Raw genomic sequence first — 25,511 nt, 5'->3', positions numbered from 1 at the left:
AATCTGTGGGAAACAGAACAGCTCTTTAAGGACGATATAGAATGAATACCGGCTGCTGTAACGGCCCAGTTGGTGCATCTCGGATGCCAGGAGGCCGTCCGGTGCTGATCTCTTTCTTTTGCCCTTCCCTCCCTCCCCTCCAGTCTGCGGGATATAGAGGACCTCACAGTCACGAGGTCGCGACAGTCCGTGCCGTCGTGGAGACAAGCGGGACACGGAGAGAGAACTACATTTCCCAGCTGACTCTCCTGCGCGCGCCCCTGCCTGCGCGCGAGGGGCGAGTGCACCGGGCGCTCGCTCCCTGCCGAGCGCTTGTCGCCCGCCCGAGCCTTTGCCAGGGGATGAGGTGGGAGGCGCTAGAAACCACTTAGCTACAGTCAACCGCCCAATGCAGCACTCGCTCGCTCCCCCCGCCAGCGGAAGCGCCCGCGGAGCACAATGCAGCACTGAGCCGCGGTGGAGATTGCAGCGCCACGGCCGCCGCAGCACCCGCCGGGGCTGTGAGGAGGTGGCCGCGGGGACCCCGGGGGCGTGGAGCGAGGGAAACGGACTCGGCGGCGCCGGCATGAGGAGCTGAGCGTCTCGGGCGAGGCGGGCTGACGGCAGCACCATGCAGGCGGCGGTGGCTGTGTCCGTGCCCTTCTTGCTGCTCTGCGTCCTGGGGACCTGCCCCCCGGCGCGCTGCGGCCAGGCAGGTAAGTTAGCCGTCCTCTGTGCCTTCGGGCCATACCATTTCCCGGGAATCTTTGGAGCCCTCAGGCGTATTGAAAAGGGGGCATCCCCATTTCCCGAGTGCGCGGGGAGATTTTTTTCTTTTCTTTTTTTTTTTTTTTTTAAATTCCGGAGGGTGGTGAGAAGTGGAGCAAAAATATATGTCTGGAGGCGCGCAGATGCACTAGAAGCCTTCGGTCAAAGCCTGTTTTTCTCCTTCTGAAGAGGAATGGGGAGAATGGGAAAGGGGTGCCCTGCTTCTGGGCCCCGCTCCTGGATGCTCTCGGATGAGCTGGTCCAAGGCTCTCCGGCTGGTGTCTCTGCGTCCTTCCCAGTTGGGTTCCGAGAGGGAGGGGGCGGTGGGGATTTTCGTAGGGGAGACGTAGGACCGCAGGATGGAGGATTGCGGGTCAGGGTCATTATTTTCGCCTTTTCTCTCCACTCCCTCCTTTCCCCGTTCCTGCCTGGAGGAGACGCCTCATTGATGGAGCTAGAGAAGAGGAAGGAAAACCGCTTCCTGGAGCGCCAGAGCATCGTGCCGCTGCGCCTCATCTACCGCTCGGGCGGCGAAGACGAAAGTCGGCACGACGCGCTCGACACGCGGGTGCGGGGCGACCCCGGTGGCCGGCAGGTGAGAGGCTCGGTCCGGGAGGTGGTCCTCCGCGCTTCCCGGCCCACCCGAGACCCCACGATTGCGCTCGGTTGCCCTGGAGATCCCATGTCTTCTTGGGTGAAATGAGCTCGGTCCCGATGCGAGTCATGCATGGCGCTCCCTGTGCAAAAAAGAAGGGGAAAAGGGTACAAAAAAGAACCAAAATAACCACAGGCCGAGGGCTTTGCCCGAGGGGAGTTTGTGCGGGGTGCCTTCAGCAGTGCGGTGACCCGAGAGAATAGGCGGAGAGCCCTCTGACATCTGTCGACCAAAAGCCAGGCATACATAGGGAGAAGGGAGGTAGTATTTGGGCAGGGTTTGAATCATCATTGTTGTTGTTTTACTCCTCAAAGAGACTTCATAAGTGATTTAACCCAAGGTTGACACTGTAAGAAAAAACTGGAAAAAAACAAGGCTAGACGTTCTTAAGAAACCCAAACTGTAAAAACAAGCTGAACTTCAAGGTTCTATTCGCACACATTTGTGGACACCAGAGATATGCCCATTCACCCCTACCTTCTAGAAAAGGTGTCCTCCTCCCACTTGCTTTATTGGTAGCAGTTCTCTTGGTTTAATTAGGGCTGTGCTGTTTGTTGAGCATTTATAAATTATGTTTTTAAAAATCTAGTTTTTATCACTGTATCTGTATTTAAATCAAGATCACACATTCACAAATATGCCTGAAAATTACTGTGAATTTATTGACAAATTTAAGTAAATACTTCTGGGGCTGTGTATTTTTTTATTTCTACACATCAGCTGATCAGGCAGTTCACCCACCTGTAAGTATGTATTAAGATAAGATTTGTTCATGTACTTGATAATTTTTGTAAACTTGACTGAAGCAACGGCAAGCCAAACCTTTTCACATGTATAAATATATTCATCAGTGTTTTAAGATATATCTTGATGATGTGATAATTATACTAACTGATCTGTATGTGTGAAATATGTAAAAATAGAAAATATTACTTAAATCTGTATTTGTAGCCAAATAGTTGGTACCGTTAACATTTTGTTAATAGAAGGTGGGAAATTAGCTTAAAGGCCTACATAATATCCATCAAAGATTATTTTAGTAGAAAATCTCAATATGTTAAGCTTTTAATGAAGGATTCTTTTATGTGAATTAATGTTTGGTAAATGCCTATTTTCCTTTTCCATTTTGACTCGTTTCAATGGTAAAACTGAAGAAGCAGAGGCCGTAGTTTCCCTATGTCATCGTATTTTTCAATTAATTAAGATTATTTCTGTGGAAGAATATTTTCACACCCCTTTGCAACCTTTTATTATAAAAAATTTCAAACACAACAGAGTAGGATAAGTTAATGAACCCCCAGCTCCAACAATTAGCAACTCATGGCTAATCTTGTTTTGTCTGTACCCTACCTATTTTTTTTTCTATTTCTTTTCCCTCTCTGTATTGTATTGAAGCAAATCATATCATTTTATTCATAAAAATTATAGGAATGTACCACTAAATGGTAAGGATTCTTTTAAAAATGCAATCATGTTATTGTATTTTCAAAAATTCAGAGTAATTTGTTACTACTATCAAATATCCTGTTTTTCAAATTTCCAGTTCTCGTAAATATGTATGTATATATGTATATGTATGTGTGTGAATGTTTATATGTGTGTGTGTGTGTATATATATATATATATAGAGAGAGAGAGAGAGAGAGAGTATATATTTAGAGTATATATTTAAGTAAGTTTCTCTGGACCAGGACCCAGGTAATGTCTGTAGATTGCAATTAGTTTATTTATTTATTTTTTGTGACAGGGTCTCACTCTGTCACCCAGACGGGAGTGCAGTGGCACGATTATGGCTCACAGCAGCCTTGACCTCTTGGGCCCCAGTGATCCTTCCACCTCAGCTTCCTGAGTAGCTTGGATTACAGGCATGTGCTGCCTTATCTGGCTAATTAAAAATTTGTTTTTGTAAAGATGGGATTTTACCATGTTGTGCAGGCTGGCCTTGAACTCCTGGGCTCAAACCATCTGCTGGCCTCGGCCTCCCAAAATGCTAGGATTGCAGGTGTGAGTTGTGGGGCCTAGCCTGTTTTTTTGTTTTCTAAAAGGTCTTTTAATGTATGGTTCTTTCCCCTCAATTTCTTTTTTTTCCGCTTGCAATTTTTTCAGTGAAGACATGGAGTCTTTCTCTTGTAGAGTTTCTCAGAGTCAAGATTTTGCTGTTGTAGCCAGTGCTTTAAAACAATTCACAAAGACTTTCTAGGAGAGGAAGAGAGACTGAGGGAAGTAGAGATACAGAAAAAGAAAATGACAGGATTGAACCTGGAAACTCACAGAATCTCTGACTCATGCTGGAAATGTCTTTGGGTAGCTCTTGCCTTTTCTGTGTTGGTGAAAGACCACCACTTTTGAAAAGTGGAGGAGGTCAGTCCTCCTTTTCTCCCCATTTATGGAGCACCACTTGTGCAGTTTTTTGATTGACAGGACTCTTGACTTGGGGTGGAAAGCTATTTTGGGCTCATAGAGCTTCTACTCCCTATAGCAATAAACGTCACAATAGAGCAGAATGACTGGTTTTTGGTGAAGTATGAATGAATTAGTAGGATTTAGGTTTAACAGTATGAATAGATTTTTAATTCAAGTCAGAAATGAAGGCAATGATACCATCTTATAGTAATTATTACAAAACGTTCTCCCAGTGCCTGGCACATAGTAAGGTACACATAGTACATGTTGATGTCTGTATCACTTGGGAGCCGCTGCAGTTTACCATGCTGCTTAAACTACAGGTGGAAATCATTGACAACTAGGACCAAATCTGACAAAATTTTAAAGACCTATTTATCTTAGGCCAACTTTTCCTACAGTTAGGAAACAGAGGAGTTTTCTTGCACTATTTGCATTTCTAGTTTCCCTAAGAGCAATCATTGGATCAAAAAAATAAGTTGATTTTTTTTGGCCCTTGTTATTTCTCTAATACTTAAATAGATCTAATTTATGGCATTTTAATTTTAGATACCCACAGATTTTTTTTTTTTTTTTTTGAGATGGAGTCTTGCTCTGTCACCCAGGCTGGAGTGCAATGGTGTGATCTCATTGCAATGAACCCAGGAGCTCATTGCAACCTCCACCTCCTGGGTTCAAGCGATACTCCTGTCTCAGCCTCCTGAATAACTGGGATTACAGGCACCCACCACCATGCCCAGCTAATTTTTGAATTCTTAGTAGAGATGGGGTTTCACCATTTTGGCCAGGCTGGTCTAGAACTCCTGACCTCAGGTGATCCTCCCACCTCAGCCACCCAAAGTTCTGGGATTACAGACATGAGCCACCATGCCTGGCCATCCATAAATATGTTTATCAACTTCCTTTCTACTTCATAAATAAAATCAGGGTGATTTTCTGTGAACTCAAAAAGCTTATATACATTTGTTGATTTGTTTCTTTAAAAGGCATTTATCTATTTATTTTATTTATTTTTTTCTTTTGAGATGGAGTCTCACTCTCTTGCCCAGGCTGGAGTGCAGTGGCACAATCTGGACTCATTGCAAGGTCCACCTTCCTGGTTGAAGCGATTTGCCTGCCTCAGCCTCCCGAGTGGCTGGGACTGCAGGCGCGTGCCACCACACCTGGCTAATTTTTTGTATTTTTAGTAGAGACAGGGTTTCACCATGTTAGCCAAGATGGTCTCGATCTCCTGGTGATCCGCCCACCTTGGCATCCCAAAGTGCTGGGATTACAGGCGTGAGCCACTGCGGACAGCCTAAAAGGCGTTTATTTACTTGTGCTCCTACTCTGTACCAATTTTTATGCAAGACCGTGGGCATTTAGAGATAAAAGACACAGTTTTCTTTTAAGGAATTCTTGAAGATGTGGAAAATGAGTGGGTGAATACACAGTTATACTTTGCCTTATGATTTTCTGGAGGTGATCACAGAGGCCGGTGGAGGCAGAGAAGGCTAGTACTTAACCCAGGTGAGCAGTAAGGGTGGGCTCTCTGGGGAAGCCGTGTTTCAAGGGTGAGTTTGGAATTGCTACATTAAAAGGAAGGGTGAGCATATCCAACCAAAGAGGCAGTAAGTACATAGGTACATGAGAATCAGGATATGTTTTTGTTAATTGCAAATAGTAAAGATTTCAGGGACAGATAAGATAAAACAGGAAAGCAAAGAGTAGATGCTGCTACACTTTCATGACTTGCTGAGGAATTTGGAATTTGTCCTGAAGGCAGTCAAAGGATTTCAATCAGGAGAGTTAACTGACCAGATTCATGTTATTGTCAGATAGTTGTTAGAATGAATAATTTTAATTTCAAAGAGCACGTGACTGTAGCTGTGTACTTTTGTTCACTGGTAAATGTTCACATAATCTTTAAGATTCATAAGAACTTAGTAAATATACTGAAAATAACTATAAATGAGTTAATATTTATAATGCACTTACAACAATGCTGGGCATAGAGTAAGCACTATATGAGTCTTTGTTAAATAACATTAACTCCCTCAGGCTGCTTGAGTACTATTTAGATATTTTATGACATCACTTGAATGCAAAATGGTGCCTTAATTACCTGAGTTTAACATAGTCCCAAAGTATGTTACAAATTACTCAAATTTATATTTAACTAAGTGGAATCAAATAGTCCTAGAGATAGAAGAGACCTTATAGGTTATCTAACCTAATTCAGGAATTACTTTTCACTTGTTAAGAGTAAGCCATTGGCTGGGCATGGTGGCCCATGCCTGTAATCCCAGCACTTTGGGAGGCTGAGGTAGGTGGGTCATTTGAGGTCAGGATTCGAGACCAGCCTGGCCAATATGGTGAAACCCTGCCTCTACGAAGGGTACAAAAATTAGCCTGGTGTGGTGGTGGGCACCTGTAGTCCTGAGGCTGAGGCACGAGAATCGCTCGAACCTGGGAGGTGGAGGTTGCAGTGAGCAGAGGTGGTGCCACTGCACTCCAGCCTGGGTGACAGAGCAAGTCTTCATCTCAAAAAAAAAAAATCAAGCCATTCACCAAGATGGATATGCTGATTGCCCTGATCTGATCAGTATGCATTGTATGCATCAGAACATCACTATGTACCCCATAAATATGTACAGTTATTATATGTCAATTTTTTAAAAGGTTAAAAAGAGTATGGAAATCAGCAATATATTACTTAATGTTTCAGAAAGCTTCCAAGAACTACAATGATATAAACCACCTTAATTTTACTCTTAATGTGTCCTTGTTTCAATTTTCATCCCTAAATTGGGACAGAAAAATTTTAGAAGAAATTTTCATTGTAGTTCTGTTTAAATGTTGGCAATTTGATTGGTTTTAAGTAGTAATTCTATTGATATAAGTACATATTGTAAATGATTTCTTTACTGTATGGTTACTTGAATGCATATACTTTATTTTTATCACAAGTGGGAGGATCAGCCCACTACTGAAAGCTTATTATGCCACAAAGTCCTATAAATGGTAGTCAAAGTAATTATATTTGATTGTGGGTAGCCTTGCTATCTTCAAAGTTGTTTACCTAGTCTAAAGTAATTTCATTCCTGGAAAATAGCATGCAGGCCTAGAATATTCAAAATATGGAGAGCCTTTCTTCTGTCTTGAAATTATTTGTGCTGAAAGAATTGTATGTTTGCAGGTAAAAGGATATAACTTATACTTTCAGCTGGACTTCTGTGTAGGCAAGATATCACCTACTGAGTCTTACTGATGGTTTGATACTACTCATTGTTTGATACACATAATTGCTATTTTTTGAATAAGTACCTTAATGATTCTTTTTTGTCAACTAAGCATCACAGATTTACACCAAGGATGTTATTTTGTGGTTTATTTTGTTGTGTTTTCACCCCATACATTTTTAATACTTTGTTTTTTACCCAGTGATTATATATTTCTACAAGGAGCAAAATTTCTTTTTGTTGGAAGCCTTTGTTGTCAGTGAATAGATGGGCTGCTTTTTTTCCTCTGGCTCTTTCCCTAGGAGTGTTATAGCTTCCCAAGTACTAAAGTGCCAAGGCAAGGACATAGATCTACAGTTTATCATAGTTTTGATAACCAGTAACAAATGGGAAAAATGCCAAATAGCAGCAAGATGGCAAGCAGTAGGTGTGCTCCATTTTTATCGATGTGCTTATACATATGCCTGTGCATGGATGAGCTGTACTTTACATTGTGCTGTTTCATTGAGGAGCACTGAGTCAGCTTGATGGTAAATTGTCTGCAGTACTGCTTCCCTGGTGGAAAATGGCTCCTAGGAATTACAACTTTGGAAGTATTTTGCAAGGGTAGCACAAACATTTTTTTTTAATACTGTGCATTTGTTAAAGTAAGTGGCTCAATATTGATAAAGTTTTGCCACCAATCAGAACTTTGTTCTACTGCTATAAATAGGAGACATCTCACAATGAGTTTTTATTCTCCTACCAACCATCTTCTTTTCCCATTAAACTGTAAAAAAAAGTAAAATTCAGAATTGTAGGAGTTTCCCTTAGTCTTGTTTTTATGCTATGAAATCCCAATTTGTATATATATGTATTTTTGGTATCTTTAAAATTCTACCTAATGAGGTTATGGTGCACAGAAGGAATCAGTCTTTCATCGCTTCTGTACAGCTACACATAGGAAACTAACTATGAATGACTCTAAGAGCTTATAGGTTGATAAAAAATGTTCCTATTTTTATTTGCTTTCTCATATTGCAAAGAATGCCAAGAGTTCTGTCGTTTTTAACAAATACAGTCCCTTAGAAGAACTTGGAGAGAGGCCTGCTTTTTTCTCACAACACACTGAGAACAGGAATCTGTAAGGTCGGTAGTATTCCCTAACTCCAGTGGGGCTAATTAGATAGGGCCGTATTTATCATTAAGTAGCATGGATAAGCCCCAAAGGGAAAGAAGATAGATGTTCATAAAAGTGGGACTGGGGGATGGAGCAGAAGAAAAGGTAGAGTCCTTGAGGGGAATGGTGAGAAGGTGGAAGGAAAAGGAAATGATAAAAAGAGAAAAATACTTTTCATAGTGTCACTATATGTGTTATATACTAAAATAGTTAAATATATGGTAACTTACATGGCTACCTTTTATGTGCCAAATGGTCTTCTGAATACTTGATGTACATTAATTCATTGTGTCCTCACAAAAATCATGTGTGACAGGTAATACGTATCTGTAAAGTCACAAAGCTGATAGGGGATTTGAACCTAGGCACTTCGGCTCCACCGCACTGCCTATGTGCTTAACTACTGTGCTAGACTGGACTTATGGAAGGGGGCCACCAACAATTCTTTAGATGCCATTCAATGTCGCTGGAGTCAGATTTCTTACATTTACCCTATTGGAACTATATATGACTTTTAGTGCCTGAAAAATATATACATTTTAAAGTTAGACAATAGTGAAGAAGCTTGCAGAGCACAACAGGAATGTTTCATTTTTATTATCTTGAAAATGAAAATGGAATTTGTGAGGATATCTAACATTTAAATGGTGAAAAACACCTCTTGAAGGACACGTGTCCTATTTGTTTGTAGATATGTACACTGTCTGTTACACTCGTTCATTGTAAGTCACATATTAGTATTCAGCAATCAATACCAAAATTGTATATGCTCTTTTGTGGTCAAAGTTTCATAGGTAGAAACATTAATTGCTAAGCAGGGATCCATATTCATATATTTTTCTCCAAAAGAAAAGATACAAAGTATCTTTTATGCCTTCATAGAATTAGCAGTACCAGAGTCCCAAATGTGATATCATTCAGGTAAAAGAGATATGTAATCAATAATAACAAAAAATGATAGCTTCTGAGAATACATAGTTGAATGTGTTTACTTTGATAATAAAAGCACTTGCAAGCAAACTTTGGGGGAAATAGTTGAAAAAATAAGGATTAGTATTTATTAACTTAAATAAATACTAACATTTATAATATATAAGTATAAATATATAATATATACAAAATATAAATAATATATAACTTTTTTTTGTCATGTACCAGGCATTGTATTGAGTGATTTACATGCATTATCTCTCATTATGAGGTAGATACTGTTATACCCATTTGAAAATGAGGAAACTGAAGTTAATTAACCTGCCTAAGGTTATACAGGTAATAAGTGGTAGAAGTGGGGATAGGATTCTCAAAATGTTAGACATCAATATAAAATAATCTTTTATAATCTTTACTACTTATTTGACATGTGGTTTCCCATTTATCTCTGTGTTGGAACATACCTAACATTATTTCTTGGCCTTGCCCAGGTCTCCTCCCTAGCTAACTTGCAGTTATTTTACATATAATTAAAATAGAGTACAACATGCTGTATTTTTTAAAATAGAAATATTTTATATAAAAATGATTTTTGACTTCTGGCTATCCTTTACTTTTATCATTAGAGTTCCTTTTAAAATAGAAGTTTGTTTTGTTTCCCCCAGGACAGACTGTTCTCTGTAACTTGATTTTGAAACTAAAATTGAAAATTTTGTACCATGATCCAGAAATGTCAGCAGTTCTAACTGGAAAGAGAAGGAATAAAGAACGTAAATCATTCTCCCCTACCCCTAAATATGTTTGTTATTTGCGTTGAAGAGATTTTCAGAATCATGTGTCAGCAAGGTTAAATGAACATTTTTCTTCTTTTTAAAATTTAATTTTGTACTAGGAGATTTGAGCACTTAGCAATGATTGCCCTTTTGTTGTGTTTTTTGTCTCAAGTAAAGATTGTTAGATAACTCTTTGAAGATGAGAAATCGATGGTGCTTTTCTGCAGATAGGCCTTGAGAGCTCACATTTTGCAAGTGATTTTAAAATTTTCTAGCTGAGGCAGAACTCCTGGTTGCGTTTTGTGAGACCACTTATTCCGCTTCACACTGCCCCATGTCTCTAGCTTTTACCTCTAGTTGGTCAATTTCTGTTCTGCTTTTTTTTTTTTCCAGTTTGCCTTTTAAGTAGGTTTGTTTCGGAGGAATTGCCTTCATTTCCTCCACTAGTGAGGTTACGGGATTTGAACCTAGGCACTTCAAGGTTAGGATGAGGTTAGGATGTTGGGGGTCAGGCTGGTACACACAATTTGCTGGTACACACAATTTGGTCATAGCTCAAGCTTTTTTCTCTACGTGGTTTTTCTTCTTTGGATTAAACAGCATGATGCTACAGGAAGAGCTGCCACTTGACAGAACCTGGTTCTGCAGATTTCTTTGATTTCCCTAGTGGATTTTTTATGCCTTTGGCATATCCTGTTAGTGTTCTGTTGAGGAACTCAGCTGTGGCTCCTCAGCAGGCGTAAGTGGCAGTTGAGGCTACACATAGCTTGGTGGTATTAATCTAAAGTAGGCTGTCGAGGGAGCGAGGCAAGCAGTTACCTGAGGAATGATCTAGGGTCATCAGATATGGTCAGGAACAGGCTGTAGGTAAAAGGGTGGTGGCAGGTGAGGCTCAGGGAAATCAGAGAGCAAATGATCAAGAGAAGATACTAGGCTGGTCAGGTCAGTATCCTTCTGGCTCAACTAGAAAGAGCTACCTGAAAGAGTTTGAAGCACTTTCTGAGTTTCTGGCTCCACCCTTGATCTGGGTCTTAGGTCTTTAAAGGGAAACTTTTTTTTTTTTTTTTTTTTTTTTTTAAGTCTTCTTTTCATCCACACATGAGCTTTAAGTGTTCGGTTCCTCCTCCTTCCTTCTTCTTCTTCTTTCCTATTCTGTGTGTGTGTGTTTTTTTTCTTTTTCTTTTTATTATTTCTTCCTCCTCTTTACCTTCTTGTCTTTCATCGACTCTTTCTTCTTCTTCTTGGTTGGTCTTTGTAAAGGTCTGCAGGCTAGTGAGAGAATGCTTTAAGGGGCTTCACACTTCTCCCCATTTTACAGTTTAGACTTTAGACACTGTGCCTTACATGGATCAGGAGATGAGACCCAGTTAAATATTGGTTTCCTAATTTATGCAGGAGTTTTTCATACTCTAAAAAATCAATTTGTACGAAATGAGCAGCATCTTATTTTGAATAGCATGTGGTATGTGTTAAATAAATGTATGTTGTATAAATGAAGAGTCCCTAAGTTAGAATTTGGAAAATTCGTTGTTACTGAGATGGATAATTTTGGTGTCAGTCATGGTTTGCCATAGATTGTGAATTTTCAAGGTTGGTATTAGCTGCAGCTTACAAATAGTTAGGAATGCTTTCATGTGCCTTCCAGAAAAGCTTGAAGTAAGTGTTTAATAAGGATGGGATTTTGAAAAACAGGTATATTTACAAATTTACCAGTATGCTGAAGAATGAAGCCAATTATTTCTTTTCTTTCTTTTTTTTTTTTTTTCTTGAGATGGAGTCTCACTCTGTCGCCCGCCAGGCTGGAGTGCAGTGGCGCGATCTCAGCTCACTGCAACCTCCACCCTCTGAGTTCAAGCGATTCTCCTGCCTCAGCCTCCCGAGTAGCTGGGATTACAGGTGCCTGCCACTGCACCCAGCTAATTTTTTGTATTTTTAGTAGAGACGGGGTTTCACCTTCTTGGTCAGGCTGGTCTTGAACTCCTGACCTCGTGATCCACCCGCCTCCGCCTCCCAAAGTGCTAGGATTACAGGCGTGAACCACCACGCCCGGCTGAAGCCATTATTTCTTAGGAAGAACTTTATTGACTTTGGTAGAAACCTTAACATCATCAAAGATGATGAAAGTTTTGGATATATATCCAGTAATAGACTGCTGGATTGAATGGTAATTCTGCTGTAAGTTCTTTGAGAAATTTCCAAATTGCTTTCCACAGTGGCTGAATAAGTTCATTCCCACCAAGAGTGTATAAGTGTTCCCTTTTCTCCTTACCCTCATCAGCATCTGTTTTTTTGACTTTTTAATAGCCATTCTGACTGATGTGAGATGGTATCTCATTGTAGTTTTGATTTGCATTTCTCTGATGATTAGTGATGTTGAGCATTTTTTTTACTTGTTTGTTGGCTGCTTTTTTGTCTGCTTTTGAGGAGTGTCTATGTCTTTTGCCCATGTTTTAATGGGATTATTTATTTTTTGCTTGTTGAATTAAGTTCCTTATAGATTCTGGATATTACACTTTTGTTGGATGCATAGTTTGCTAATATTTTGTGGAATTCTGTAAGTTATCTGTTTACTCTGTTGATAGTTTCTTTTGCTGTGCAGAAGCTCTTGAGTTTAATTATGTCCTACTTGACAATTTTGTTTTTGTTGCAGTTGCTTTGAGGACTTGGTCATAAATTCTTTCTCAAGGCTGATTTCCAGAATGGTGTTCTCTAGGTATTCTTCTAAGATTCTTATAGTTTGAAGCATTTTGAGTTAATTTTTATATATGGTGAAAGTTAGGGGTCCAGTTTCATTCTTCTGCATATAACTAGCCAGCTATCCCAGCATTGTTTATTGAAGAGGGAGTTCTTTCCCCATGGCTTATTTTTGTCCACTTTGTTGAAGATCAGATGGCTGGAGGTAGGCAGCTTTGTTTCTGGGCTCTCTATTGTGTTCCACTGGTCTATGTATAGCCAAAAGAAAATAAATCATTCTACCAAAACGACACATGCACTCATGTTCTTTGCACTATTCACAACAGCAAAGTCAGGGAATCAACCTCGGTGCTCATTCATGGTGGACTGGATAAAGAAAATGTGGTACATATATACCATGGAATACTATAGAGCCTTAAAAATAATGATATTATATCCTTTGCAGCCACATGGATGTGGCGGGAGGCCATTATATTAAGTGAATTAATACAGGAACAGAAAACCAAATACTGTATATTCTCATGTATAAGTGGGAGCTAAACACTGGATACTCATGGACATCAAAATGGCAATGGTAGATACTGGGGACTAAGAGAGAGGAAGGGAAGGAGAGGGGCAAGGGTTGAAAAACTAACTGCTGGGTACTATGCTCAGCATCTGCGTGATAGGATCATTCATATCCCAAATCTCAGCATCACTCAATATACCAGTGTAACAAACCTGCACACGTATCCCTTGAATCTAAAATGAAAGTTGAAATTATAAAAAAAAATTATGAAAGCTTTGATTCAGGACTACAAAAATGTTCTCATTTTTTATGATCCTGTATAGCTGGTTTAGCTATAAATAGTACATAGCTTTTTTTCTGAATTATTTCCTCGTGAAAGTACCTTCTAACTTGGACAGATATTGACTGATAAGAAGATAGGGGAAATTCCAGAAGTGTTCATTGCTGTCACCAAAGGTGAAGCCATTCTGGCTAGGTAAGTGACTAGAGGTAAGACTATTTCAAACCACAGTGTATAACAGTTTTCGTTGACTTTCATAATCCTCTAAAGTAAAAAAAAAAAAGTGGTGGGGAGAGGATATTGGTGCCGAGATACTAAGAATTTTCACTTAATTTAATTTCTGAGGCAAGTTTAGCATGATGTTCTTATAGTTCTTAATAATCTTGAATAGACAATGTTCTCTCATAGTTAACGAGGGAAAAGTACTATTTATTCATAATGAATTTAATATGAAATCTACTTGTGGTCTTTGATGAGTGTTTTGGGCATTTTCTTAAGTGTTCTGATTATGAAATGATTAACTTTGCAGTTATTGTAGAGTTATGGAATAAAAATTATTTTAATTTAATTACACGCAATAACATGGAATGAAGGCATGGACCCTCATCTTCATTTGTATTTCTTTCCATCGTTGAGCACAGACAGAGCCTTGTACGTAACAAGTGCTCAACAAGCAAGTGTTGACTGAATGAAATTGTTGATGCCATGACTTATAGAGGGCCCTGTTTCTTCATTAATGCTCCCATACCCCCATCATTACATCAGGTTTTCCCTGGACAATTGTTTCTTTTCTTTTTTCTTCTTCTCTTTCTTTCATCATCCCTCAGTATAGGCTCTGTCACTTTCCTGCAGCCTCTTTCCATTTTCCTGTGTACATAGCCTTGCTCTTTTCTCATTCGGCATGACCCTTGGTTTATTTTGTATTTCCCCCCACTCTATTTCTGTCAAGCGTCTCTTTCTCTGAGCAACTAGAGTAAAAACAAGTCTCTGAAAGGTTATTTACATTCAGTGTTGGGAACCATCCCTGTAGCACATTGCTGGGCTTAACTTATTTTGGGATTTAGAAAATGTGTTATAATTCAACACGCTTTCCATTGTACTACTTACTTGTAAACCTATATTTTGTGAGGTTTTTCTTTTTTTCCATTTGTTTGTTTCTGTTGTGCCCCTTGAATTGCTCCTCATTCATTCTCCTCTGTGGATTTGGATTTTAGTGTCCCTTCTGCCCTTTATTGCTGGAATAATCTCCTTCCTAAAATCATTTTCCTAGTTCTCGTTGCTCATAATCCCCTGGATTTAAGCTTTAAATTATATGCTTAGTTTACCCTCTACATTTGCTGATCATGTCATTTCTCAAAGTCTTTGACAGTAATCCATTGCTACAGGATAGGGATCCATTGCTACATTGCTACAGGATTCATATTCAGTATAAAGGAATGACCAGGCATTTTTATAGGTATCCTAAAAGTAAAACTTGCCTCATAGGCTTGGCATAAAGTTGTGCATGCTTATGTGTCCATTAAGGAGGGGATTGGGGCGCCGATAACGGGTGTTAGTAGAAGGTGTTCTTATGAAACAGATTGTAATGTTGGGCTCACAATTGGTTATTCATATTCACTATTGTTTGTGCACTGCTTAGCACTGTGCCTGACACACAGTTGGTGCTCAGTAAATATTTATGGTCTACTTTTGTTTCAATTTTCTGTCACCAAAAATGCAGGAAAAAGGTTCTGTGGCCATTTGTTAGTGATTGTATGTACTTTTGAGATAGTTCCAAGAGTTACAATATTTATTTTCTCTGGATTATTTAATGCTTTGGTTGGGATGGCATGGAGAGGATCATGGACCTCATTCTACTTTTATGGCTAAAGCCCTAAATTCTTTCTTCCTCTTCCTGCACATATACCCCTCCTGGCCCAGCAGAGCCAGGGCCTGTGTTAGTATGCCCGGGCTCTTACGGTGAGTGTTTGAATTGAAGTAGCTGTCCCTCTTGCTTCAAATCTGAGTCAGCATTTATTAGGAAAGGCAAGGCCTATCAGGAAAGGCAGGGCCATGATGACGAGGGGAGGGAGACAGCCAAAGAAAATAACAGGAACTTGGACAATGATTGGCATACTGACATTCTACCACATAAAGTCTCCTTGCTGTCTTGAGGCCACTATAATCACTGTGACAAAATCATTCATGTCACTTTATAGCCCTGTCACTTCCAAGAAAAATAAATTCAAGCTATTTAACCTTTTTGTGTGACTTTATTCACCAGACTTTGTCATTCGCTGCCTGGAGCTCCGTTTTCTTTAAGACAATGATGTATGTCTTCTGAGAGATTGACATCTAGCATTTCTGATGGATTTGAATTCATGTGGCATATTCAGCCAAGGATTTCCCTTACTATTTATTTTTAGGGTTTGATTTTTTTAAACTATGGTTTTGAACTAAGGACAACATCTTTTTTTTCCTATAGCTAAGCCCCAGATATTTTGTCTAAAAATTAAAAATAAATTTCTAGTTTTTATCTTTTTATGGACTAACAACCAAATCTAAAATATTCATATTATTTAATATGGATTAATTATGTTAATATAAATTTATATGTAAATATAAAATATAAATAGATAATGAAATATATAAGTTTAAACGTCGATTACATAAATTATAACATTGATTAATATGTTAATATAAAATATTTATATCCTTTTATAACTTTTTTATTTCTTAGGAGGTGGATGTTACCCATACTCCATGAAATCTTCATGCCTCTAAAAGATCTTCATATACTGGTTTAAATCAGAAAAATATACCAGTAGAGAACAGGCACATTAGTATAATTAGCTTCAAGAATTTATATCTCAGTGTAAATGGAGGCTCTGAAAGCAGCTTTAAGACCAGATGAAAAAGTGAAGACTTGTGGTGGAGAGGAGGCCCTACATTAAAAGATAAAGATCAAATACAGCTGTTGTGACTTTAGCTAACCTAATGTAATCCCAGGAACAAAATAGTTCCTATCTTACTTACATGTATTTTTATAAGAGGTTTATTGAGTTATAATTTGCACAGTATAGAATTAACCCATTTAAAAATGGTATACAATTGAGAGTTTTTGGTGTATTTAGAGAATTGTGCAGCGATCACCACTGTCAATTTTGAAACATTTTCATCACTTCAAAAAGAAACCTCATGCCCATTTTCCCTAACTGCCTCCCACCCTCAGCCTGGGCACCCACTGATCTACTTTCTGTCTCTACAGATTTACTTACTCTTGAGCTTTCATATAAATGGAATCATATACTATCCAGTCTTTTGTGACTGGCTTTTTTCACTTATCATAATGTTTTCCAGTTTCATTCATGTTGTAGCATGTATCAGTATTTCATTCCTGAATAATGTTTCATTATCAATCCATTCATTCTGATGGACATTTGAGTTGTTTCCATTCTTTGGCTATTTAAAATAATGGTGCTGTGAACATGTGTGTAAAAAATTTTTGTGTGGACATGTGGAAACACACACACCAAAGTATCATAAAAAATACTTATTCTTATTACACGCAGTGGTATATGTTTCATTCTGTTCTGTTCTATTTCATTTTCTTTAAAACCCCGCCTATGGTACACTCAAGTGATTTCAGAGTCCTTTCTATGATCTTACCCACAACTCTAAAAACTACCCTACAGGATTCCTCACAGGTAAGCTCAGTACCTGTGAGGCAGCCGTTTGTTTAGACATCGCTGGCTAAAAAGGCTTTAGAAAGTTGAATCAACGTGTGCCTCCTTGTATGTTCTGTCTGTTACTTTTTGTTTCTTGTAGTTTTCCTGGCAATAATATTAGGGACATCTGGATGGTTGTGTTACTTATCCCTTAGCTGTTATATGGTATCAGTGAAATTGACCATGTGAGGGTGCTTGTAAAAATTTCTTCAGTTTGTTTAATATAAAAAGCTTAAGTTTTGAAATAATTCAAACATACAAAATGGTAGATAGAATAATGTAATGGACACCCTTGTACTCACCACCCAGAATGAACAAAATTTAGTGTGGGTTGTTTCTTTTGCAAGAAACTAACGTTATAGATTCAGTTGATGCTCTCTTGCCCTTCTGGTTTCCCCTTCCTTCTCAGAGGAAATCATTATCTTACAACTGGTGTGCATCCTTTCTGTCTTTGTTTTCTTTTCTTCTTTTTTTTTTTCTTTTTTTTTTTTTTTGAGATAGAGTTTTGCTCTTGTTGCCCAAGCTGGAGTGCAATGGTGCCATCTCGACTCACTGCAGCCTCTGCCTCCGGGGTTCAAGCAATTCTCCTGCCTCTCAGCCTCCTGAGTAGCTGGGATTACAGGCGTGCGCTATCATGCCTGGCTAATTTTTTGTATTTTTAGTAGAAACGGGGTTTCACCATGTTAGCCAGGTGGTCTCAAACTCCTGACCTCAGGTGATCCGCCCACCTCGGCCTCCCAGAGGGCTGGGATTATAGGCATGAGCCACCCTGTCCGGTGTGTTTTCATACTTTCATACATACATATATATCCATAACAATATATTACTGTTTTGTGTGTATTTAAATGTCTGTCTTTGATAGCATATATATCCTTTTACTCCTCTTCAAAATTAAATTTTTTGATCTCTTATGATGATGTAGATAAAAGAATTAAATTCATTTCTTTTTATTGCTGCCTGCCTTCCAATTTTATAAACCTATCATTTATTCATTTTCCCATTAATAGTATTTATAGCGTATTTATTATGTTTCGCTGTTATAAGCAGTATGTACCATTTGACATACACATTTGACATTTGCATGAATTTCTATGGAGTATATATTTGGAAGTGAAATTGTTGATTCCTAGGGCTTGTACATTGTCAATTTCCCTGTATATTGCCAAATCAAATAGTGATACAGCAGTTTACACTCCACTAGCACTGTATGCAAAGTTATGTATAGTCTCCTTTTCATCATTATCTGGAACCATAAGACTTTAAAGTTTTTTTTTATTTATTTTTATTTTTTATTTTTTTTTTGAGGTGGAGTTTTGCTCTTGTTTCCCAGGCTGGAGTGCAATGGTGTGATCTCGGCTCACTGCAAACTCTGCCTCCCGGATTCAAGTGATTCTCCTACCTCAGCCTCCAGAGTAGCTGGGATTACAGGCACGCACCACCACGCCCAGCTAATTTTTGTATTTTTAGTAGAGATGGGGTTTCACCATGTTGGCCAGAATGGTCTCAATCTCTTGACCTTGTGATCCGCCCTCCTTGCCCTCCCAAAGTGCTGGGATTACAGGCGTGAACCATCGTGCCCGGCCGACTTTAAAGTTTTTAACAATATTGTGGTATGAAATGGTATCTAGTTATTTTACATTCCATTTTCCTGATGACTGATGAGGTAGAGCACCTTTGGTGATCTGTATTTCCTCTTCTGACTGGCCTATTATACGTTCCCCATTTTTCAATTGGAATTTTTGTCTTTTTCTTGTCGATTTTTGGCATTTAAAAATATTCTGTATTATTCTCTATTATCTGTATAGCAAATATTTATTTACTTTTTGGTTTATGGCTTATTTTTCATTCTCTTGGTATCTTTGGTTTAACAGATTTAATTTTTTTACGTTATCCTATTTAGATCCTTAATGATTCTTGGTCTGTCTGTGTATTACTTTATCACTGTGGAATTTACTATAGTTTTAGAATATCTTAATTTTTCACAAAATAAATCTCAAATGTAGTTTTCTTTTTAAAAAAAGCATTATAGAAAAGTGATTAAATGTTAAAGGACCTAGAATTAGACTCCATGGATTTAAAGCTCACCTCTGCCACTAGCTCACTGTGTAAACTTGGCAAACACTTAACTTCTTTAATTTTAGGTTTTTACACCAATAAAATGTGAATAAGAATAGTACCCCGTTCATATGTTGTGAGGATTATAGAAGATAATATGCATAAAGCTGTAGCTGGGCGTTTGGCATATAGTAAGAGCTCAATAAATGTTAGTTCCTTTTTTTTTAAGCTCCTATAATTATCATTTCTTGGTATAAAACTGATACTCAGTGTCATATATGCAAATCGCTGGATTTCTCTGTTTTCATAAGAGCTGTGATTTGTATCAAATGCTCCAGGATGGTAGAACAATTTGCTCTCTGGTGCTAGTTTCTATCTAGCTTTGGTCTCGCTGCAGGTGTTTCCAAAAACATAGCTACCAGATTAGAGGACAAGATGCTCCGTTTTAATAGTCTGTTTTAATTTTCTTTTTAAAAAACATGTTTTGCCTGAAATACTTCAGTATGCAAATCAAAAAGAACAGACAGGTGATCTAGAAGAAAGGGCTTCTAAAATTTTATAGATGGTAGCATTTATTATAAAGAAGTTGAGTCTTCTGTGAAAATTAAGTTTGCTTTGCATTTGAAATATATGTGTGGCAACAATACTGATTTTTAATATAGTTTTAAAAACAATAGCTTTATTGACATATTCATGTATCATAAAATTCACTCTTTTAGAATATACAATTCAGTGGTTTTTAATATAGTTTTAAATAAAAGTTTGTCATTCTGAATTCATTGTTTTTTCCTTTCTGTTTGGACTCTTCTGTTTTAATTGTGCTATTTTTGGTACTATTGTAAAGTAGTTGTGAGCTTAAAATTTTCAGCTTCTTATTAATCTGGACCCAGCATTAGATGTAGCCTTCAGATCAATGGAAAGAACTGAAGAACTTCCATGTTCTTGCAGTGGATTCCCATATTTAATAAATATTTTAATACTTATCAATCAACCATGTGTTTCTGAATTTCTAACAGTTTTAAACAGTCTTTCCAAAATCTGTTATTCTGAAGTTAATTGTTTGTGTTATTTCTCTTTTTCAAGAAATAATTAGGCTAGAAGAAGTCCATATGCTTTCATTTTAAGCATCATATGTTCACTGATGAAAGTGCTCAGTGTTCAGGAAGAAAAGAGCTCCAAGTGCAGATAGTATTGTTGCTGCTGGTGGTAGTGGGGTGTGTGTGTGGGTGTGTGTGTGTGTGTAGAGTATTCTACATCTCATCTCCATAAGGCCATTGGGTCACTCTTCGTCCTTATATTTCACTTGACAAGAGGAGAAACAGTTATACTTTTCTCTGAACCTTCTGGCCCTTGTGCAGTTGGGTATTTCAGTTATGTTAGAGCTATTAATCATGCCTTTTTATAGCTCCTGTTCTCTGCAGTATGTTTTCACTAGAACTAGAGATTCTTGATTTCTCTTTTTATCATCCTATCTTTGAATAATGAGGGAACTGAGGGGATTGGCAAATATTTAATAGACTTTGGTTCTTGTTCCTTTTCTTATAAAGTTTAAACTTGCCAGCTCTGCAATTAAAATTTTTCCGTTGGTTCTATTTCAGGTTAAGGCTCAGTAGCTGTTTTGAGTAACACTAATGCAGTTTGTGTGTGTGTTGCAATTTCCTGTGATTTGATTTGTGAACTGACATCCTTTTAATTCACTCCACAAACATTTATTGAGGTCCTACTATGTGGCACTGTTCTGTGCCTTTGGGATACATCAGTGAATAATAAAAAAAATTCTTTCTTCTGGGCTTATGTTCTAGCACATAGACAAAAATATAGTAAATGATGCAATAATACATTATATGGTACGTTCAAAGGTGATAAGTACTATGGAAAATAAAAAATATAGCATGGTAATGGAGACTGGCAGTGCAGGGGAGTGTAGGGGGCATACGTTGTAATTTCTAGTAGGGTAGTCCATTAGGCCTCAGAAAAAATGACATTAGGAAAAGACTTGAAGGATGTGAGGAGTGAGTCATACAGGTATCTTAGGAAGAGCATTATATATAGAGAGAACAACCAGTATGATGACCCCAAGGCCAGAGTATACTGGTCAAATATGAATAGCAAGATGACTACTCCAAAGATGATTAGTGATGGAAGATCTTGTTGGAAACTGTTCTGGGAGGAAATATTTGGAATCATCTACATCTCTTGTGGTATTTTTGGTTTCATCCTGCAGTCTCACAGTATTGGATTATCCCACCAAGGAAGAACATACAGATTTTCAGTATGGTTTCTAAATGTAATCTATTCCCCTCCTCTTCCCATAATCCCACAATGTAATGCGTTTGGATTCTTCTTTGCAAGACAGTATTACTTCCATGCACTTAAATGTAGTCGTATTTTATGTTTAGTACATGCATGGTTATGAATTACTCCTTTTGCAGGATGTTTTATCTGGTGTGGTTGGCAGATATTTTTAGAACTAGCCTGCCGTAAAGCTTACTAAGTAGCAGATACTTCTACTGTGCCTAAGAGATGAGCAGCACACTTCCAAGCTGTCTTTGAACATGTTAATATCTAGTTTCACAAATGGGAGAAATAGGACTAAATTGCATTAAGACAGAGTTTTGTTAGTTATTTAAAAGGAAAAGTAAGATGATTCAGCATTGGAACAGACTATAAATGGGGGTTGAGGAACTGTCTCAAGAACTTATAAAACAGGTTCAATAATCATTTTTCAAAATGGTTTTGTGTAGATGTTTGTTTCCTTACAAGTGAGGGAATGAATCATATAACTCATCAAGGTTCCCTAAAGCTCAAAGTTCCATTCTTCTCCATCTGCCTTATAGATAATGCTCATGCAAGTCATGTAGCCAAATGACCACCAAACTCACTAACAAATGTCAGATGAATATAATTAACACAGGAACACAGGTCAGAAGTATTTCAGGAGAATTAGTGTAATGCATGTACTGTTGAGAGTTACACTCTATAAAATAATGATAGTGCTTGTAATTACTAGAGAACTCACAAGGAAACAGTAAAGTAGTTAAACTATGTGAAAGCAACCTTTATTATGTGAGTCCTGACAACTGCTTTTCACTTTTGGCTGATTACAGTTTGCAGAATAACTGTTGTTCATGTTATTGTCAGATTAACAGTTGTCAGGTTTGTTTTAAATTTGTAAGTGAGCACATTCTCTGTGCTAAGCAAGATGCCAAACATTGGGACTACAGAGCACTTGGTATAGCGTTGAGAGTGGAAGACGGTGTAGCTATAAGCTATGCACCTCAATGAGAGAGGGATAGAGGAATTGTCATCTGGAAGTGACAAGGGAAGCAAGAACAATTCTGATTCCTGAATACAACACGAAATTCTGTTCATACTGCTTACACTTTTTTTTAATCATGTGGCAAAATAATATGCCTAACATTTATGGAGCTAGAACATTCTGTGGACTTTTTTTTTTGAAGATGGAATCTTGCTGTGTTGCTCAATCTGGGTCAAACTCCTGGGCTCAAGTGTTCCTCCCACCTCAGCCTCCCCAGTAGCTACAACAACAAGCACCAGCCACTGCACCAGCTTGTTTGCATCTTACATGTATTCAGTCTTCACAGCAATCCTCAGAGGTTGATACTGTTTTTTGCATTTAATAAATAGTGAAACTGAGGTACAGAGAGCTTAAATAATGCCCAGGATCATTCAGGTTAGGAAGGGGTGGAGCTAGGATTTGAACATAGGAAATTTGTCTCCAAGATCTGGAGTTTTAACCACTATCCTATGCAACTTTTTATAAGCGACTGCTCACAGTTTTAAAACAGAGGGAAAACTCTTGGACAAAGCAATTGAGCATGGCATTATATTATTGTCTTGTACGATAATAACATGTCTTTCCAGATAATAAAAATCTGTTGGTAGGGCCATATCTTCCTCAGAGTCCATTTTGGTTCTCCTGGAGTCCTGTGTACACAGTAGGTGTTCAGGACTTGGTGGTGGTGGAGACGGTGAGGCATGCAGGGAAGGCCAGAGAAAGACAAAAAGGACAGCCTGATTGCAGTTTGCTAAGGATGGCCCTTCAGGGAAAGTTTCAGTCATGAGCCTTTGCCAGGAGGCAGCTTCCCAGAAACCCAGTGGGGGAAGTTCGGAGCAACAACCCACCCAGTTTTCAGAAGTGAATAAGTTCTCCTAGGGTATCATTTGATAAATTAAATAAAAAGTGACCTCCATGGTACTTTGAAAGTATTCATTTGCCTCAGAGCAACAAGAAGTTTAAAAGAAACTATTATAAAATATAGAAAGAATGAGTGTGCCTGGCTTTTTTCCTTTGTAAAAAAGAATCAAGATATCTTGTAGGAAACCTTTCTTTAACCCAGCATGTCAAATGTATGGAATCCTCATTAAACTGCACTGGTTTGCCTCCAGTAGAGGCAAGAATTACAGAGTCTGATTTTTTCAGCATTGTATCGAAACACATCAACAGCACAGAGACCTGAGTCATGTATGGTACATACAGAAAACAGTATCTGAGCCCCTGTATGCTCAGTTTTGTTAAGGCTGAGCAGCTAATCAGAGGGAAGGAATGAATGGCTCTCCTCTAGCTAGTGGCTCCAGAGCTCCACCATCCTGTGATGGCTCCTTGTGATTTTATTCATCTTTTATGTTTCTGATACTGTTGGGGTCAAGTTCCATGAGCCTTTGATATGAAATGGTTTCTATTAAGAGCTGAGTTCATGCCAGTGAAGAAAGAGTTTTGAGAGTAAGGGTTTTATTTCTTTTAAATATTCAGATGTGAGGCTGTAAAACTAATTAGCTATCACCAAGGTTATATTAATATATATTTTTTCTTGTAGTAAGATATATTTCAGAGCTAAGGGTAGTCTTCGTATTATTCTGACTTTACATCACTAGACACTGTTACTATGTCTTAAGTCTGTAAGACCCTTCAGTGGTGATCTATATCCTATCTCCCTCATTTAGAGTGCAGTTGTTTCTCCTATTTCCAGCTCTTCTGAGCTGGGCTCAGCACTAGAAAGTTTGCTTGTTTTAAGTGGTAATTATCTTCCAGGTTACAGTTGGCTACAAGCTTTTCCTGCCATAATGTATACACATGCACACACAAGCACTGTTGGATGTATAATGGATAATGTGACTTGATTTGTGCAGTTTTTCTATGTCTCCTAATAATGATATCTCTTAGGATTTCCTGTTTTCAAAGATGATTTGGAGTCAGTGTATTTTAAAAAGGCATTTCACTTTTCTAGGGAAAGTTTAATGCTAAGGATTAGGTGACAAGATTGATCTTTTTTTATCACAGGGGCTAACAGTGACTAGCTCCAATAAATAATAGAAGTATAAATAAAATTAATTTCTAGAGTATCTTTTATTACCTTTGTCTAACAGAATAATTTCATTATTTTTCAACCCCTTAGGTTTTTTATTAGAACATGTTTGAAAAAATGTACTCATTTAATTTTTTTTAGATTCAGATATTTTTGAAGTCAGAATCCCAGAAGACCATATACCAGATACAGGTAATGCAGTACCTATAACAAAAATTTTCATTTTGGATGTTAGTATTTTCTCTCAAACATGAATTGTGTGGATGGATTCTTTCAACTTTCCTGGAACTCAAGGGCAAGGAGTTACTCTTCAAAGCAGCTTGGAGACACCAGCTGGTAGTATGTGGAAGCCTCTGAGTTTAAGAATTTGGGGGCAGATTTATGTCATACTGAATCACTGTTAAAGATTCTTGCTATTTTCTAACCTATGTGTGCATTGCAAGACTGCATGGTTTTAAGACATGATTTTCTCAGAGAGGGCTGGTAGTCTGTTTTCTCTCTTTCTTTCTCTCTCTCACAGACACACACCACAATCCCATCTTCTTTCTTTACTGTGGTAATTAAGATAGCTATAGGTAGTGTGTTCTTTCTACCAGTCTTCATTCTAGCCCACTGGCAAACAAAAAAAATGAAATATTTTTGCAGTGGTTCTTGTCTCTAGAATTCTTTTGTTTGGTGTCCCAATAAAGAAAGCCTTTTGTAAGATGAGTAGGTTGCAAAAATTTTCTCCCATTCTGTAGGTTGCCTGTTCACTCTGACGGTGATTTCTTTTGCTGTGCAGAAGCTCTTTAGTTAATTAGATCCCATTTGTCAATTTTGGCTTTTGTTGCCATTGCTTTTGGTGTTTTAGACATGAAGTCCTTGCCCATGCGGGATAGCATTAGGAGGTATACCTAATGCTAAATGACGAGTTAATGGGTGCAGCACACCAACATGACACATGTATACATATGTAACAAACCTACACGTTGTGCACATGTACCCTAAAACTTAAAGTATAATAATAATAATAATAATAAAGAAAGCCTTTCGTTAAAGAAAGGAAGAAAGTC

General features: G+C 38.2%; 1 protein-coding gene across 18 annotated transcripts in view; it reads left to right on the top strand.

Moving 5' to 3' along the window:
- Positions 1-350: 350 nt before the first annotated feature.
- Positions 351-25,511, top strand: part of ADAM22 (ADAM metallopeptidase domain 22) — a 273,701-nt gene continuing 248,540 nt past the window's right edge. For 7 of the 18 annotated variants that reach the window (XM_024250366.3, XM_002818272.6, XM_024250365.3 and 4 more), the window contains exons 1-2: positions 351-695; positions 1,182-1,342. In XM_024250366.3, the coding sequence (XP_024106134.2) occupies positions 611-695; positions 1,182-1,342 (246 nt within the window). In that variant the 5' untranslated portion in view covers positions 351-610. Of the gene's footprint in view, positions 696-925; positions 1,343-25,511 lie in introns of those variants that run through there. The other 11 variants (XM_054559551.2, XM_054559544.2, XM_054559550.2 and 8 more) reach the window with 6 other exon arrangements.

Source organism: Pongo abelii, chromosome 6, assembly GCF_028885655.2.
Source record: "Pongo abelii isolate AG06213 chromosome 6, NHGRI_mPonAbe1-v2.0_pri, whole genome shotgun sequence".
Classification (NCBI taxonomy): domain Eukaryota; kingdom Metazoa; phylum Chordata; class Mammalia; order Primates; family Hominidae; genus Pongo; species Pongo abelii.
This window is presented reverse-complemented; position numbering and strand designations above follow the sequence as displayed.